The 17,611-nt window shown below is 45.2% G+C and overlaps 1 protein-coding gene across 11 annotated transcripts in view; it reads right to left on the bottom strand.

Moving 5' to 3' along the window:
- UBR4 (ubiquitin protein ligase E3 component n-recognin 4) overlaps nt 1-17,611 on the bottom strand; it is a 128,723-nt gene that overhangs the window by 21,650 nt on the left and 89,462 nt on the right. For all 11 annotated transcript variants that reach the window (XM_081308072.1, XM_081308071.1, XM_081308074.1 and 8 more), the window contains 18 exons: nt 16,944-17,183; nt 16,402-16,540; nt 15,466-15,591; nt 15,239-15,367; nt 13,928-14,271; nt 12,261-12,351; nt 11,888-11,972; nt 11,588-11,715; nt 9,874-10,003; nt 9,601-9,758; nt 8,805-8,914; nt 8,206-8,347; nt 7,496-7,577; nt 7,069-7,242; nt 4,710-4,831; nt 3,480-3,677; nt 2,505-2,585; nt 195-282 (listed from right to left, as the gene is read on the bottom strand). In XM_081308072.1, the coding sequence (XP_081164198.1) occupies nt 195-282; nt 2,505-2,585; nt 3,480-3,677; nt 4,710-4,831; nt 7,069-7,242; nt 7,496-7,577; nt 8,206-8,347; nt 8,805-8,914; nt 9,601-9,758; nt 9,874-10,003; nt 11,588-11,715; nt 11,888-11,972; nt 12,261-12,351; nt 13,928-14,271; nt 15,239-15,367; nt 15,466-15,591; nt 16,402-16,540; nt 16,944-17,183 (2,567 nt within the window). The remainder of the gene's footprint in view (nt 1-194; nt 283-2,504; nt 2,586-3,479; nt 3,678-4,709; nt 4,832-7,068; nt 7,243-7,495; nt 7,578-8,205; nt 8,348-8,804; nt 8,915-9,600; nt 9,759-9,873; nt 10,004-11,587; nt 11,716-11,887; nt 11,973-12,260; nt 12,352-13,927; nt 14,272-15,238; nt 15,368-15,465; nt 15,592-16,401; nt 16,541-16,943; nt 17,184-17,611) is intronic.

Here is a 17,611-nt window from a genome sequence, read left to right as displayed (position 1 = left end):
TTGATCACTCTCAATCTTCAGATGTGTTGAAATCAGGCCCTGATGTCTATATTTTCCTCCATAGAAAGGTAAATCCACAGCTCTGATGCAGAGTATAAAAGAGTATTTGTTGAGAATACCCAAGTTCCTGGACAGGACCATGTGTTCTGAAACCCCAAGTCCATGTGCAGCACTGTAGGTGGAAGGGACATTACCTGTGGTGGAGTCCAAGGACTCAATGAACTCCTCAGTAGCATCGCCCAGCAGCCCCCGCATTCGATAAACAATTCTCATGGGCTCTCCCTGAGCAGAGAAAGTTGGAGAAAAGCACTTATAATAAGCCCAGAAAAATGCACAGGATCCAGCACCTGTTAGGCTTAATGCCCAGCAACATGAAGCACCTCTGCTTTTCTACAAGGCCTGAGCCCCGTCTCAAAACACACTGCAATTCCTTAGGAGAAAGGAGGGTAAGTGTCCACTGCAGGGTAAGCATCACGTAGACTTTATGCGTAATCTCATTCACACCTTTTTATTAAGGGCTAAGTAGGTCCTATGCTAATGAAGCACTTTACATTATCCTTTTGTACCAGGCTCAACAGCTTGTTCAGTTATCCAGCCGTAAGCCCCATTCTAAATCTAAGCCTATGCCTTGCTCAGGAAAAACTCCAACTCCTGGGACTACTACCCAAAGAATCACGTCAAGCAAGTTCATTTACATCAAAGAGCTTCAATGCAGGTCTCAGGCACTGAGGGAAAAATGAGAACCCATCAGTCTCTACCTGGAAGAGTGTGAAATCTCCATGTCATCACACAAGGAGAGGATTTGACCAGACTGCTCCACGCTAACACCCACAGCCTGACTAGAACGGTTGGGAATAAGCCCCTGTGGGAATCCATGTGGTGCCAGGCACTGGGCTGGGCTCCCCAGCACAGGTGCACTTGGTTTGGAGGTGAGAAGCAGGTGCTCAACGACATGCTCTAGGATTGAGTGGCAAGTGGGCACCACCCCAATGCCATCTGCCTGTTTCCAACTCTATGCACAGCTTCAAGACAAGAGCCCCTGTCAGAAAGGCCAGTTCTTTAAGGGCCTCCAGCTAGGGAAGCCCAGTGAGGACTCCTCAGAGAAAACCACCACAGAAAACAGAGCACAGATGGGCTATTTATCAGGCAGACGGAGGGTAGAGAAGGGACAGGAAGTTGAAGACCCAGATACAAAACTATCATGAACTCTGGAATTTTCCAGAACCCCTCAGTGAAGTAAGCACACCAACATGAAGAATGAATGATTTTCAACTTAAATATGACTTCATGGTTCAGAGGGGAGATGCTCACATGCATTCTTTGGTGTACCACCACCACTTACAAGAGTGCCCATGGGTGCTTAATCTTTATTTTTTATTTATTTATTTTTTTAACATGCATTGGAGATTAAGCCTGTATTGTTCTATTTGGATGCTAATAAGTCACTGGCAAGGTACAATGGCTGGGACAGTCTTCTGTCTGTCACTCGGTCAACAATGCTACATTTACCTAACTGGCAACAGAAACAGGGACCAGGATTCCTGGCATAGTGGGAGGACAGAAAGGAGAGGGGCAAAAATGTACAGTGTATCGCCAATTTATTTTCCTACAGAAATATTTGGGACTAAGTATTTTTAAAAGTTTGCTGTGCCAGGCATGATAGTGCATGCCTACAATCTCAGCTACTTGAAAGGAAGGCTGAGGCAGGAGGATGGCAAATTCTAGGCCAGACTAGATAACTTAGTGACACCCTGTCTCAAAATAAAAGGGGCAGGGATGTGGCTCAGTGGTAGAGCACAAAACAAAGATGTTTGCTATGCTTCACTAGTACACTACTTTGCTGTAACTAAGTTAAACATTTGATGTTTACTGAAGAGCCCCAGCAGAGACAAAAGAAGAAAAGGAACAGAAACAGAAAAATGAAGAAGGAAGGGACACAGAGAGGAAAGGAAGGAAAACAGAAAGAAACACAAAAAAGGGAAAGGGGAAGTAAAATGTCTGACTTTCCTAAGAGGACAAAAAGCATCAAGGTGACCAAAATGACCACAGTACTGTATTTCCTTCATTTCCTTTTCCCCTCCTTGAGAACAACTGCCTATTTGAGTTTCAGTTCCCCAAGGAACAATGCTTCCTGACCCAGCTTTCCATAGGGGGTGTGCCTGTGAAAGCTGAATTCTTAAGAGGATACAAAGTTCAAGATAGCCCACATTCCCCATCACAGCATGGGCTCAGAAAGAACACCACCTGGCCTCAAATCTTTGGGATTTGAGACCTTGCAAGGCAGAAAATGCTCGTGCCTTCTTGAAGCTCTTTGATTTTCATTAGTCAGATGTTTCCAAAAGCAGACAAGATAACTGGTTGATGCCCCATAAAACAGAGAAAACAAAATGCCTAAGGGTTCTTCCAAGGTAGGTAAGTGGTGACATGTGATGGCTCTTCCTGGTCCAAGTCTGTTGAGTCAGAGAAGGACACCCATACCTCCAAGCAAGAAAATAAGCACATACCTCATTTGTGGTACACCAGACCTTTTTGTAAACCTCAGCCACAGGAAGGTCCAAACTAATGATCTTATTGTTCACTAGAAGCTGAAGGGAAAAGATGAGGCCGTTATTCCAAATTAATTGTAAGGCAAGTAAGTCTCAAGATCAAAGAACACTTCATGGCAGTGGTTCATAATCTATAATTTCCGTGTGTCATGGATCTTTCCATCAAACACCTGCTCAGGGATAAACACCCTAACCCAACCATGGACTCCAGTTTAGAAACCCTGCTGAGGACCTTCTATTTTGAGCCCACTTTAGTACCAGAAAAGGCAATTTTTCGTTTTATTCAATGTGTCCTACACAATGTGTTTTTTGTTTGTTTGTTTGGTTTTTTGTACTGGGGATTGAACTCAGGAACACTTGGCCACTGAGCCACATCCCTAGCCCTATTTTGAATTTTTATTTAGAGACAGGGTCTCACTGAGTTGCTTAGAGCCTCGCTGTTGCTGAGGCTGGCTTGAATTTGCTATCCTCCCATTTCAGCTTCCCAAGCCACTGGGATTATAGGAATGTGTCACCATGCCTGGCCATGATGTACATTTAACACCAGACGCCAGAGGTTGTCTGCCAGAAAGTATCAGACACAGGGCTACAAACTTAAATAGGCACTAAAATGCCAGGATTCTGGGAGTACCATTAACTTGGAATCTCTCAGAAATCTCTGCCAGAAGCAAACAATGATAATGAAACATATCACCACTATAACCAACAGCCATTAACCACTTGCTTATTCCATGCCTTGGGCAGAGCCATTCATAGGTAATTACTGGTAAAACCCAGGGAGGCAGAGAGTGGGAATCATTAACCGTACTTTATAGATGAGGAGGCCGAAGTCAGCTCTCTTCCCAGGGCTAATCAGCTACTTAGAACAATCAGCTGGATTTGATCCCAGCCCACACTCCTACTAGTCTCCGGCAGACTATCTTCCCTGATTACCTCCATTCCACTGTCATCCTCCAGGAGAGCCACCAGGTCACAGTCCTGGCAAATCTTGTTCTTTATATCCCTCATAAGTGGCCCAATGCCTGGCTCATTGCTGCTATACGGGTTCCCAGGCATCCTGCCCTGTAAAAAGTCTTCTTGTTGGGGATCCTTCTCCAGAGTCACAAAGAACTCAGTGACTTCATTCTCCTCCTAGAGGAGACAGAGAAGGATGTATCAGAAGGGACAGAGGAAGGAGAGATTTATACCATGCTACCTTGTTCTATGGACCCTCCAAGGGAACATGCCAAATGCATCCAGCCTTTATACATGAGAGACATAAAGGACAGAAAACTCAGAGGTCATTCTAAATGGCCACATACAATCCAAATAGCCTTAAATATCAAATATCTTCTCTGATACTCAGGTAGACGAGGAGAGGAAGCCTAACACTAAAGCACAGAGGAAGTGACATGCTCATCTCATGCAAGGCTAGACAAGACCAGTGACTGCGTCACTGATGACCCTGAAGTTGTGGAGAGGACCTCTCTATATGACACAACACTATATGACACTGTAAACCCAGCCCCAATGCCCTCTTATTGCTGTCTGAGGAGACTCATGTCTTCCTCAATAGCAGGAAGGGGTCTTGGGTTCACACTGGGCTTCCATGTAGCTCAAGCCAGAGAGAAAAGACACATGTGTTGCATGTCCACAGAATAAGGGGCTGTAGGGAGGGAGGGAAGGAAGGGAGGGAGGGGAGGGGAGGGAAGGGAGGGAGGGAGGGGAGGGGAGGGAAGGGAGGGAGGGAGGGAGGGGAGGGGAGGGGAGGGAGGGGAGGGGAGGGAAGGGAGGGGAGGGAAGGGAGGGGAGGGGAGGGAAGGGAGGGGAGGGAAGGGAGGGAGGGAGGGAGGGAGGGAAGGAGGAAGGATGCCTTTATACTCACTCAAAACTGCTTCTTCAAATAGCATGGTGGATTGATAAGCAATGGGATTTTTTGGTAATTAAAAAATAAAGACTAATCTTGACCTAGAATCTAGGAAGTAAGACCAAGGAAGACCATTGATTTGCTATCATTAAGAACATGAGGTTGCTTCTGCTCTTGTGTCAGGGGATCTTCCTACAATTTTGACTGAAGGTCCATAGGTGGCAACATTCCCCAAGACTCTCATGAATCCCCAAGAGGCTTCAGCACCACGGCTTGTGCTGACAGCTAAGGGCCACAGGGAGCACCACGCTGCTTACAGGATAAATGATGCTGCAGAGCCTCTCAAAGATGAAGACAGGAGTCCGGTAGTCATCCAGATTGTAGCGCTTGGCTGTCTCAATGCACACAGCCATAAAGGCCTTGGTTTCTGATTCTGTACCTGCCAAAATCAAAGTGGCCAAGTTAATTAGGAAAAAGCTTCACCCACATGAACTGAGACAAGGCTTTCAACAAAGTACCATCACTTACATCCTTTCTGCCTGCTAAGTCTTTAAGTATTCTACCTGGCAACACCAATAGTTCAACTGGAAATCTGATGCTGACTTGTTTTAAACTCAGACACATTTGATTAGACATCCTGAATACCCAAATCAATTTTGTGCCTCATGGCTGGTTCTGTATATGTGCTGCTTTTTCTGAGGGTAGGACCTCCTTATGGAGAGAACTATGCCTTACTCAACTTAGCAACCCCTTGCCAAAAACAGATCTCAGGACAAGGTCAAATAATAATCCTGACTGTATTCCAGTCAAATCAAAGGACAATTCCAATTTTAAGCTTCTTTATAAAAGATTAGGTAGACTGACCTCATAAGCCAAACAGAACTTTAAGTCACATGATGGGGAGAAATATGGTGTTTAAATGGGTGGCACTGTAAGGTCACCAGCCAGCTTAGCATGGCATGATGAAAGTGGCATCAAAAGGACTTCCATTTTCAGGGCTGGGGTTGTGGCTCAGTGGTAGAGCGCTTGCCTAGCACATGTGAAGCTCTGGGTTCGATCCTCAGCACCACATAAAAATATATAAATAAAGATATTGTGTTCAACTACAACTAAAAAAAATATTTTCTTTTTAAAAAGGATTTCCATTTTGGATAATACAGCAAGAGAGGTTCCCTGACTTACTCCTTACTTCCCACTGCTAAAAGCAATTTTTAAAAGTTAAATGAATATGTATCAGTGAACTACTATACTAACAAGAAGAATCAAAAGCCAAAATCCTTGAGAAATCAGGAACCCAGGAAGATGAGCAAAATACCAAAGTGGTTTTGGCCTTGAGCTTTGATTTCCACAATCTACCCAGATTTGCAAGCTATATATAGAGCCCTGGACCTGCCGGCACAGGAGTGCAGCAAGAACCACCTCACAACCACCACCCACATAAATCTGTCGTCCCAAAAGAGCTATATTCTTGACATATGGGTCAACTGGAAATAACTTTCTCATTCTTGCATCATCAAAATAACAGACACTAAATCGTCTTTCCTTAAATTATGGCAGTATTTGAGTAGGGGTGCAAATCTCCACTGAGAACCACAACAAATTACTGCCTGAAGGGGTTTGTGGCTCCAACTTTCTGCTACCCAAGACTGAACAACCTGAAACTGAGGGCTTCCTCTGAGGTAGCTCTGAAATGGTAGTGCCCTGGGATGCTTCACAGAAGCAATTATTATTATTATTATTATTTTTTAAAGAGAGGGGAGAGAGGGGAGAGAGAGAGAGAGAGAGAGAGAGAGAGAGAGAGAGAGAGAGAGAGAGAGAGAGAGAGAATTTTTTAATATTTATTTTTTAGTTCTCAGCGGACACAACATCTTTGTTGGTATGTGGTGCTGAGGATCGAACCTGGGCCGCACGCATGCGAGGCGAGCGCGCTACCGCTTGAGCCACATCCCCAGCCCTACAGAAGCAATTATAAAACTCTTTCTGGAGAAATCCATTTGGGATTGAATACTAAAGAATTTCCACAATAACCCGAGAACAAGGTCATAGTTAAAAAAAAAAAGAATCACAAAATACAACAAGTCTTAAGGTACCATACAAGAACCTGAATAATAAACAGCAGAATCAGATCCATAAAAATTTCAAATTTTAGAATTATCAGACACAAATGTGTTTAACATGCTTAAAGGCTATTAAAAGGGATGGGAGACATGAATAAAAAACAAAAGACAAAATTTAGAACTAAAAGAACTCAATGATAGATTAAACAGATTACACATAGCAAAGAAAAAATGACTAAACTGAAGAAATTATCCAAACCACAAACACACGACGAGATGAGCACCATGGAAGATGGTGGGAAGGGAGTGCCACAGGAAGAGGGAGAACAGAGCAGAGCTGACCAACGAGACATGGCTGAGACTTTTCTAACTGATTAAAAACACCAGTCTAAGAACTCCTGCCCTTCTCCTGCTTTATAGCACAACATATTAAGTCCAAATTGACAGAGCCGAGCTCTAAGAACCGGTGCTCTTAAGAGACAGGTTTCTGTCCTTGAATACGGGGAGATGTTTGCCACTCGTTCTCTAGCTCTGTAGCACTTGGGGACATCAGAATCATGCACTTTGCCAGTCTAGGAGGGGTGTGTGAGCCTGGGCTCCAGCACCCAGGAAGTGCTACCTGTGGTCATGTCCTCCAGCATCTCTAGCAGCATATCCTGTGTCTCGTCGATCAGTTTGGTCCTCTGCACCACCAGTTTCCGCAGGCACAGGTATCCATTCAGCACAGTACCCACCAAGCGACTTTTAAAGTGCCTTTTAATGGATTCCACCTCAACAAAGGAGGAGAGAAGGCCTGTGGGGAGAGGAAAATATTGCTGCAAGAGCTCTTGATGAGAATATAGGCAAGGAAGGCCTGTGTCACTGGTCAGTAGTGAATGGGAGCTCACAAGTGCAAAGCCATCAATGAGGAGAAAAATGCAGAGCTTAAAACCGCACCATGGTCAACACAAGAGGGAAGAGAGTTGACTCAACACCCAGAAACTAAGTGTCAGTCCTTAAAACATACCCAGGATGCCCTAACAGAAGGGCCAGGTGGCTCTCTCTACCTGTGAGACTTTTGAGGGCATAGCCTTGCTGCAGATCGGTGCTCAGGGTGGCCTCCTCCAGAGCCAGCAAGCGGGCTATTTCCTAAACAGGATGACAAGCACAGTGTGACAGCACTGCCAATGATCCCAGTCCCCTCCACTGCTACCCCAAGGAGCTTGTAACACCAACCAAGGCACATAGGAGTTGCATCTCCTTCTTCTAAGTCTTGGTGCTGCTTTCCAAGAAGCCAAGGGCAGCTGCAGTGCTGTTAGGGCACTGCTTAAACCTGGAAGCAGCCTCAATGGCCAACAGACCATTGATACAAATACCAACAACCAATAATGCTAAGTCATGAAAATAATATTTTCAACAAATATTTTTCCTCAACAAAAAAGAACTCTGAAGCTGGGTGCGGTGGCACATGCCTGTAATCCCAACAGCTCAGGAGGCTTAGACAGGAGGATCGCAAGTTCAAAGCCAGCCTCAGCAATGGCGAGGCACTTAGCAACTTAGTTAAGACCCTGTCTCTGAATAAAATACAAAATAGGGCTGGGGATGTGGCTTGGTAGTTGAGTCCCCCTGAGTTCAATCCCCAGTACCAAAACACACCACTGTTTCAAATACCATCTTTATCCCCTACTGCAATTAAATGATTTAAAGAGGGGGAAAAAAAAAAAAAGAACTGATGGAATTAGGGAAACAAGGGCTCCGCTGCAAGGGGGCAGAATACCTTGGTGATGAGGTTGCCCACATAGGGCAGGACTCCCCGAGCTGCCAGGTAGACTTTCCAGTGAGCTGAAGTGATGAGCTTTTGGTACAGAGCAAGGTACTCAGCAGCACACTCCCCAGCTATGCTCAGCTCGTCCAGGTAACTGACATCAAAGAGACAGGACATGGCTAGAGAAGTGCTCTGAGAGACCCAATACTCCCTCTTACACATCTTCTGCTTTGCCTCTCTTCCTCCTCCTTCTAAAGGTGGAAAAGGACATCTGAGCAACCTGGAAAGACTTCAGAGCACCTCAGGGAATGAATGCATTCATATTTTGGTGTTTAATGCTACAAAGATTGCATACAATAATGCACGCTAACCATTTATGTGCTCATAAGATCTTAATAAATTCTAGCTACTACTGCTGCTGCCATTACTACTACTACTACTACTACTACTACTAAAATGCAGCTTTTTACCCTGTGTTTTTTCTGTGATAGGCAAGGAGAGGGTTATACACACACATGCTTCCAAGCTCTCATCAGTGATTCCCTTGGGAACAGGGAAACCATTCTAGATGAAATCTAGCCACCCTCTGCATCCCACCCTGAAATATATACCTAGTGAGAAGGTCGAGGACCTGCTGCTTGCGGCTGGGGATGGTGGCTAGAGCTTCCACAATGGTACAAGCTGCCTGCCGTGCAGCCTGTGTTGCCGGAGTGAAGAGGACCTGCAGGACATGAGAAAAGACCAGCTCAGAAGACGCCCTGTTTTCACATGCCCCAGCAGGGCAATCCAACCTCCACCCATCCAGAAGTCCTCTGGGAAGCTCTCTAAGAAAGGGCTAAAAATTCAAGTCACCAGCTAACACAGGACCCACTGCTGCAGACTGAGAAAGAGGCTGTTAAAAAGCCCCCCTTCTTTGTGGAAGTCTCTCCACCAAATAATTTGGAGAATATACCTAAGATGACTAAAAGAGAAAAGGTGAAGCCAGCATTTTTCTTAGCAAAACTTTGGTCATTCTTTTTGGGCATACCTGCAATTCAATTTAAACAAAGTATTTATTTTATTAATCAATGAAAAGCATATAATGACTTCAATCCTTTAAAACCTTAGCTAGGAAGAAAGGGGAAGGAAGGAAAGCAGACACAGAAAGGACAGAGGAAAGGAGCACAGTGCTGACATTTAGTCCTTTAAGCAGAGAGGGGCAGACAGCACAACAAGTCTGACAAGAAAGGCAGATGAACAGTTCTGTTTTGGCCAGTCCCCCATGCTGGTGGTTCTAATTAAGAGGCTCTATCATTTGAAACGAAACAAGAACAGCAAAGGAAAAGCAGGATAGACATGATGAGGAGCAAACACACACTGCTGAGACCAGGGAATGGAGGGCAAGGGACCCAGGAGGTGGCCACTCACCTGTCGAAGCCAGTTGTTATGCCCTAGTTTGAGATCCAAGGGAGTGGTCCTCTTCCCACGGCGGCTCAGGAACTGTTTCCACCTCCACACATACTTCTCGGTCAAATAGAGATGGCGGAGCTCTGACTTGCTGGGGGATTTCCCATTGCCATCTGTCCCTGAAAGACCAAGGATTGCAGAGATAGGTGAGTATGAAGAAGTGATCGAAAAAAGGTGCCATCAGGACCAAGGCAGGAGGAAGGAGCTCTGCACATCTTGGACAGACAGTCACACCTCTGATGGGAAGACACTTCTTCCAGGCTTCATAGGATGCTTTGGGATCTCTCTTGAGCCACAGCTGAGCCTGGGCATGGATCTCATTGCAGTATGGCTTCACTGTGGTGAGGGCCTCGACAGGGACATCCTGGAGGAAGCAAGTAGACAGAGGCGAGAGAGTTCAAGACCCTAGCTCCAATGAAATGACAGTGACCCCTAAGGAGTGACGGGCGACATACACTCTACACTGAGCTTAAGATCACTGGCTTCCACAGTGCAGAAGGTATAGCTGCCTTCCTATGGAGAGTCCTACAACCACATATACTGATCTCCATCCCAAGGCTAATCTGCAGTTTCCAGAAGCACAGACCTTCCAGGGTTCATTGCACATTTTACAGGATGTGGAAAGCCATCACTAACCAGAAAACAGCTTTGTCTACACAGATGCCCTGAAAGTCTTGGGAACATCTAGGGAGCTGTGAAGCAAAAACCCGAACAAAAGGCAAACATCAACACTGTGCTTTGGTACTTAGGAAGTAAGTTATTCTGTGAAAATCTCCTTTTGCCTCACATGGTGGAAAAAAATGACAGTTATACTGGGGGTGAGGTTCCTCTTTCCAATCAAGGACTAATTGTATTAGCTGGGAATCAGCTCTGGGGAAATAATTTTTCATTAAAGGGAAGAAATGATGGTGCTCTAGCCCTGTCTTTGCTGAGGACAGGTGGGTTAGATCAGGACAAGGGAAACACAGGAAATTGTGTGATGCCTCGCCACAACCCCTAGTGCACAGTATCACAAAGCAATCTTGCCATAAAGATAACCCACCACCACCACCACTCCCCCTTGCTAAAGCCATGGTCCATCTGATACAGCAGGAATCTGAAGGGCCTAAGGACCAACCCAGGGTGGGTTGGAGGCACACAGCCTCAGGCATGCCCAAGAGAAAGAATTAAGGCCTACATATTCTACAAGCTGTATAAGCAGGTCAACCTGTGGCTCAGCTATTATTATTTTAGGATAAAAACTTAGCTTAAAGGGCTGGGGTTGTGGCTCAGAGGTAGAGCGCTCACTTGCCTAGCATGTGTGAGGCACTGGGTTTGATCCTTAGCACCACATAAAAATAAAAATACTGTGTCTACCTATAACTAAAAAAATGCTTTTTTTAAAAAAAGCTTAGCTTAATTCATTCATTGAATGATTCGCTGAGCAACTATTATATGTTAGATACCACATTAAGTACTAGAAATAAAAAATTATAGTAAGACAGTCCTTACTATAATTACTATAACTTAGATTCAAGGAACTCATTAAATCATTTATTTTATACAAACTTAAAGGTGGAGACTATTTTATAGATGGAAAACTGAGGATCATAAGTAACTTCCTCAAGGTCACAATGCTAGTAAAAAGAAGAGGTGGGATTGGAACCAAGCCAATTTGGGGGCCTGGGATTCCCTCACTGCACCATGACACACTCACAAAGGGCGGGAAAGAACACAATGCTTTCTGGGAGCTGCAAGTCTTCTGATGTGACTTCAGAAAGACATAGTCCTTCCAAGTACTGTATCCTATATGTATGTATTTTAATGATTACTTTAAACTTCCTTTTCAAAAATCCCAACCCATCTCTGCTGAATTGAGAGGCAGCTTGGTGCCCATCCAGATTAGATGAGTTCAAGTAAGCAGAGGCCTCAGGCAGGGCGCAGTGCTAAGAGCCCCCCAGCCTAGTACCTTGTTCTTCTTGCTGGTTGGAGCAGGTGGTTTAATCAGCTTCTGCAGGATCCGCAGGCACATGAGGGTAATGTTCTCAACTACCACAGGAGTCTTAATGTTCACAGCCATGAGGAAAAGACTGAGTGCTAAAGATGGTTAGGAAAGATAGAGTCGCAATCACAAGACACATGCCACCTGCCCCAGCAGAGGCTGCCCAAGCATCCTCTCTCCTTCACCTCTCCTCTGTAGCCAAGACTGCACCTTGGAGTCCCTTTCCATTCCTGGAAAAGCCTTGACCCAGATGTTCCCCAAACTCACCACAGCGTAACCGGAGCTCCCAACAGCTGTCCTCCTTTGAGATGGAATCTGTTAGCAGCAGCATCTCATACTGAAGGCTACTTGCCTAGAAGGCAAGTAGGAAGAGAGATGAGTCAAGAAGACTCTAAAGGGCAGTCCAAGCTCTGATCAGGGAGCCTAACTAATGTCTGACTGTGGGAAGCTCCATCAGAGGAAAAACAGCACTGGAGACCCTTGTGCTATGGGGTGCAACTGGGAAGTCATTCTGGGATGTGAGCTCTCCAAGAGGGTCCCTCCTTCCCTCCTTAGTCTCTACAAATGGAGCTGGAGGAGGTGAAGCCAGAACATAAAGGAATACAAGGGAAGAGTCAGAGAGGACAGCTGGCCTGCTCACCAGATCCGGATTGGCCCAGTGGCCCTTCAGGGCTGTGGAGACTTTGCCAATGATCAGGTCATTCATTTGCTGGGTGGCTTCTGGGTTGTCTCTGGGGAGGAAAAGCAATGGAGTTCTGTTATTCATCACTAATTATGGCCCCCCTGTCCACCTGAAGAGGTCCAGAGAAAATTAATGACTAGGACTCTATGCTCAAAATTTTCCACTTCCTTCCCAGGGCGAGACGATAGCTTTAGCCTTATAAAACCCTGCTCTGTAATAAAAAGGGACATGTCACATTCACCTTCCCTGGGAACAGATGCTGGGTGAGGAAGAACACCAATGTCTGGGGACCACATACCAATCTGCAGGGCCCCCAGGAGCTGTCTAGTGTGTCAAGTCTCCCAAATCTAGGAGTCCACTGTCTTCTGTGTGGGACACCAGACTTTCCTCATCTTCTCCAACTGCCTCAAGTCATTTCCTACACAGCACCCACACTTCCTATCTATGTCCCTTGTAATATCTCCGTTACTACTAACATCAAGAAAAAAAAAATAAAATAAAACTATACCATGCCACTCTCTTGCTTCCAAACACATTTTGAATAAAACCCTAAGTCCGTCAATGCCTCCAAAACTGTGGGTTTAGTGGGGCCTGCTCCTTTGCAACCTCTGGCCCTCCTTCCCTCTTGACTGCACCCTTCTCTCCCCAGCCACGCAGGCTTCTCTGTCACTGCCCGTACTCCCCCGCACAAGCCTGCATTTCAGCCTCTGCATCAGCTGCTTCCTCACCCTGCCTCAGAGGAGTCCCTAACCACCATACCCACTACAGCAAGTCCTCCTACACCGGGGCTCACCACCCCTGCTTTACTTTTCTTCACAATCTTTACTTTCTGACATTATATTGTATCACTGTTTGTTTATTATAGCTTTCTCCATTTAGGACGTAGGCCACATGAGAGTAAGTACTTTATTTACCACTCTATCCCTAGACCCTGGCATTCAACAGATACTCAATAAATACCTGTTAAATGAGTGAATAAATAACATAGCAGATAACATTTACTAAGCACCCAGTATGTTCCAGAACTTATGCCACACAGTGAACATAAGAACACCCAGTATGTTCCAGAACTTATGCCACACAGTGGGTCTCTACTAAGTGCTCCACAACATGAGTTCTTACTCACTTGACTACTGCATCTCTCCTCCACAAGCCTGTAAGGTACTCACCCACTACTACTGTTAGTACTTTTCACAGGCTCAGAGAAATTTAAGGAATTTCCTCAAGGCACATGGCACAAAGTACCATATCCAGCGCCTCATTCTTTCTGTTCCAAAGCCTAAGCTTAAGCCCCTCCTCTCCACTGTCTTCTTGCGTGTGAGTTTCTTAGTCCAAGTAAACCACCACTTTCTCACCCTCCCTTACCAAGACCCAGAGAGTTTCCTCAGGACACATCACTGGAACCAACAAAGTATAAGCCAAATAAACAGTCTGCAAGGAAGCCTGGGTTTCAACGCTCTCTCTCTCTGCTCACCAACACCTGGATGTTTTCGCACATTTCCTCTGTGATAAACTAACCCATTTGGCAGGCAGCAGTACAATTCTCTGTACCCTTTAGAGCCCCCAGAAGCACCCCAGTGATAGTAGGAATTAACAGGCCCAATAATCACAAAGCAGGGTCTAACCGAGTTAGGAGGCACATGAGCTGGCGGACTTCCTCCCGCATGGCTGCAGCCCCTCGGCGAAGATTATAATCAAAGAGTTCCCGGATAAGGCCTTGGGAGACGAGGATGTGCCTCAGGGCTGGATTGGTGGCCAGGGCCCGGAGCAGTGTGATACAATGTTCTGTGACAGCGGAGGCACAGCCATAGCACTTGGTGGAAGAAGTGTGGCCACAGCCTAGGACAGACAAGGCGCGGTACTGGCTGGCAGTGAATGTGGGCTGCACAGAGGTCCTTGATGATTTGGTGGCTGCTTCCCTTTGCTGCAGGTCATATTCCAACAACTCTTTGCGTGAAGCAAAGACTTTCTAAGAATGAAAAGACATCAAAGAAAGAAATTGGCAACTAAATAAGGAGAAAGAGGAAGTAAATTGGAAAATTAGTTTTGCTTTGGACAAAACTTAATGTGCATGATATAACTGAAGTTTCCCAACAACCATACACCATACCTGTTATATACTTTAACCCTATTTTGCAGAGGAAGAAACAAACTTACAAAGGGTGGCTTGACCAAAGTAAGGGACAGAGTCAGAAATCAGACTCTGATCACAGGCTCTCACTCTTAACACCCAAGAAACTGTCCTTTAAAGAAAGGTATGCAAATGTAGCAAAGACAGCACACCAGCAATTTGAGGAGTAGGCAAAAATGGGTGCTCTCTTTGTATAAGACTTCATTGCTTATGGCCAGTTTCCCTCTCTCAAGGACTAGTCTAGTACATTGACAGACACATGGTCACTCTGGTCAACTGCAGCTGATGTGCCCTGACCCTCACTGTAGCCTAAATCTGGCATATCAGAAGAAGAGGGAACAGAATCCTGGCACCTATCTTTTTTTTAAGTCAGTCACCCCTCTATTGAACAAAGAAATCAGTTGGGCACGTTGGCACATGCCTGTAATGCTGGCAACTTGGGGAGTCAGGATCTGAAGTTTAAAGCTAGTCTCAGCAACCCAGAGAGACCCTGTCTTAAAATAAAAAATAAAATGGGTTGGGGATGTGGCTCAGTGGTAAAGTTCCTCTGGATTCAATCTCCAGTACCAAAACCAAAAAACAAAGAAAAGCTAATGGCCAAGAAAACAGATAATAAACTCAGCTCTCTGACGAATGCCAGGATCTACCAGGTGAGAGGTGGTGTTTGATGTGGTGGCTCTGCCTACTTCAGCAGCTGCAAGGGCAGCACCAAGAGCTTAACTGCTGGATGACAGCAACAGACTACTCTGAAGATAGTATCAATGACACTTGGACAAGACATTTGAAAGTTATCCCCATTCCCTACCTGGATGATTTTGGAGAGTTCATCAAAAGAATTCTTACAGTCTCCACAGTATTCCTGAGCCAGTTGTAGGATATAACGATTAACACTGGCTGAAGTGGAGCTGATGCCCCCTGCTGTCCCCGAGTCTTCCTGCAATCACAAGAGGGTGACTGTAAGACTTGTACATAGGGGCACTCTTCAGATCATGACCCAAAGCCCTCTCTAAATGCTCTCCAGTTTGAGATTACCTGTGGCTTTTCTGGAGCTGCCTCGTTCACTTTGCAGAGTAGGTTCTCCAGCTGTGGCCGATGGCCCATCAGCTGATGATATACTCGATCAGCTTTGTCCAGAAGAGTGTTGATATTGGAAACAGCCTACTCAGAAAGTGACAGGAACTACGTGAATATTCAAAACACTCAACAACATGATGACTTTCCCTGAGTAATTCCAATTGCCAACCATTTACTAAAACATTTCCCATAAATCAGATAAAATGTTTTAGAAATTATTTTTCACAATAATCTTAGAAGCTGGTATATTTTTCTTAATGGTAGACAACAAAAAACAATGCCGAGGACTGGAGTTATGGCTCAATGGCAGAGCACTTTGTCTCACACGTGTGAGACACTGGGTTGGTTCCTCAGCATCACAGAGAGAGAGAGAGAGAGAGAGAGAAATGAATAAAGGTGTTGTGTCTACCTACAACTAAAAAAAGAAAAAACAATGCTGAGAAGTAATTCAGACCAGGTCACATAAGAATTAAAAGCACAGCTAGAATGGAGCCTTGAGTCCCTGGCTCCAAGCTAAAGGCTCTGCTGTTATCCTAGCAGGTTTCCCCCTTTTCACTGCCCTTTACTACCCACAATGCTCAGGGAAAGCTGGCAGCCTTGGTGTGAAACAACCTATGCAACAAACGCAGGGTGTATCCTCTGCTTTCTTTCTGCCTGTCTAAATTTGGGCTCTAGTTTCAAGACCAACCAATACCTCTCTGAACTCCTAAGCAAACTATGAGACGGAGACAATTTATTTTATTATTCGCTCCCACCTGAAAGCTGGTCCCTAAGCCCATTATTTACTGGGTTGAGGAAAACACAGGCTAAAGGAAAAGCACATTGCACTGTACCAGCTCTGCCCAAGTTCAAATCAAAGCCACTGCCCTGTGTCTAAGCCATATATGGCCTTACCTTCTTCCGGTCTTCTTCATTCTCAATGGGATCCACTGCACAGCAAGGTTTAGCGTAGAGCATGAAGTCAAAGCGAGCATATTTACAGAAGCCACAGGCGTTGCAGAGGAAGGGATCCTTTTCATCATAGTTGATGGATCTGAAGAACCAAAGTATTTGAGTCAGTGGGTGGCAGAGTTTGCATAGGTGCCTGAGGAGATGGATTATGCCACATCTGTACTCTGGAAACAATTACAGGAATTGCCCAAGAAACAATAACAATAGGTGAGGATGATGTACCCATCCAGGTAACAAAAATGGGTAGAACTAGAAGTAAACTCAATTCCCTTCCTGGGTCCACACCCCTGCCATTGGATAGGCAACACACACAGACACACACCCCACTTTTCCGCCTCCTTTCGTTCTACTCCCAATCCATGCACCCACTGTACATACCCATAATCCTCTAAATATGGAAGGCACCAACCCTGAAATTTTATAACTAAAACAGATAATTACAAGGAAGGTGCTTGGCCCTGGCCTGGGGACAGTCACTGACTTACCTGCATTTGTGACACTGGTACACATTCTCTCCACAGTTGCCACAGACCCCTGGGTTGGCAGGGACAGAGGCACTACAGCGTGGGCACTGCAGGGTCTCTGTGGAGGCCTGATAGTTTTCGTAGAAGTCCGCAAACTCGATCATTAGGTTGGAGGCCACGATGGGCAAGGGCAGGTCAATCTTCACCTCTGTCTGTCCAGGGGTCAGCTGAACTTTCTTGGCTTTGTGCCAGCGAGCAGGCCTAGAAGAGACAGTGTCAGACAAAGGGCCTGAGAGTCATTTAACCCTCTATGGTGACAGTCTGGGTGAGACAAAGAGAAAGACTACTCTCTATATTTTTCTAAGGCAGTTAAGTGGTAGCTCTAAAATAATTGCCAGTTAATTTAAAAATTTTTTCCACTATGTTTTCTCTACAAAAAAGGACAGACAGGGACTGGGGTTGTGGCTCAGGGGTAGAGTACTCGCCTAGCACATCCAAGGCCCTGGGTTCAATCCTCAGTACCACATAATAATAAATAAAAGTATTATGTCTATCTACAACGGAAAAAAATACATATTTTTTAAATGGACAGATCATATAAATACTTTAAACTGTTCATACAACTTGAGAGTCCAAGAAAATAATGAAAGACATTACTCCAAAGTATGCCACACAATTGTCTCAAATAA

This window comes from Spermophilus citellus (genome assembly GCF_964194105.1).
Source record: "Spermophilus citellus genome assembly, chromosome: 9".
Lineage (NCBI taxonomy): Eukaryota > Metazoa > Chordata > Mammalia > Rodentia > Sciuridae > Spermophilus > Spermophilus citellus.
The sequence above is the reverse complement of the archived record's forward strand: the minus strand, read 5'-3'. Positions and strand labels throughout refer to the sequence as shown.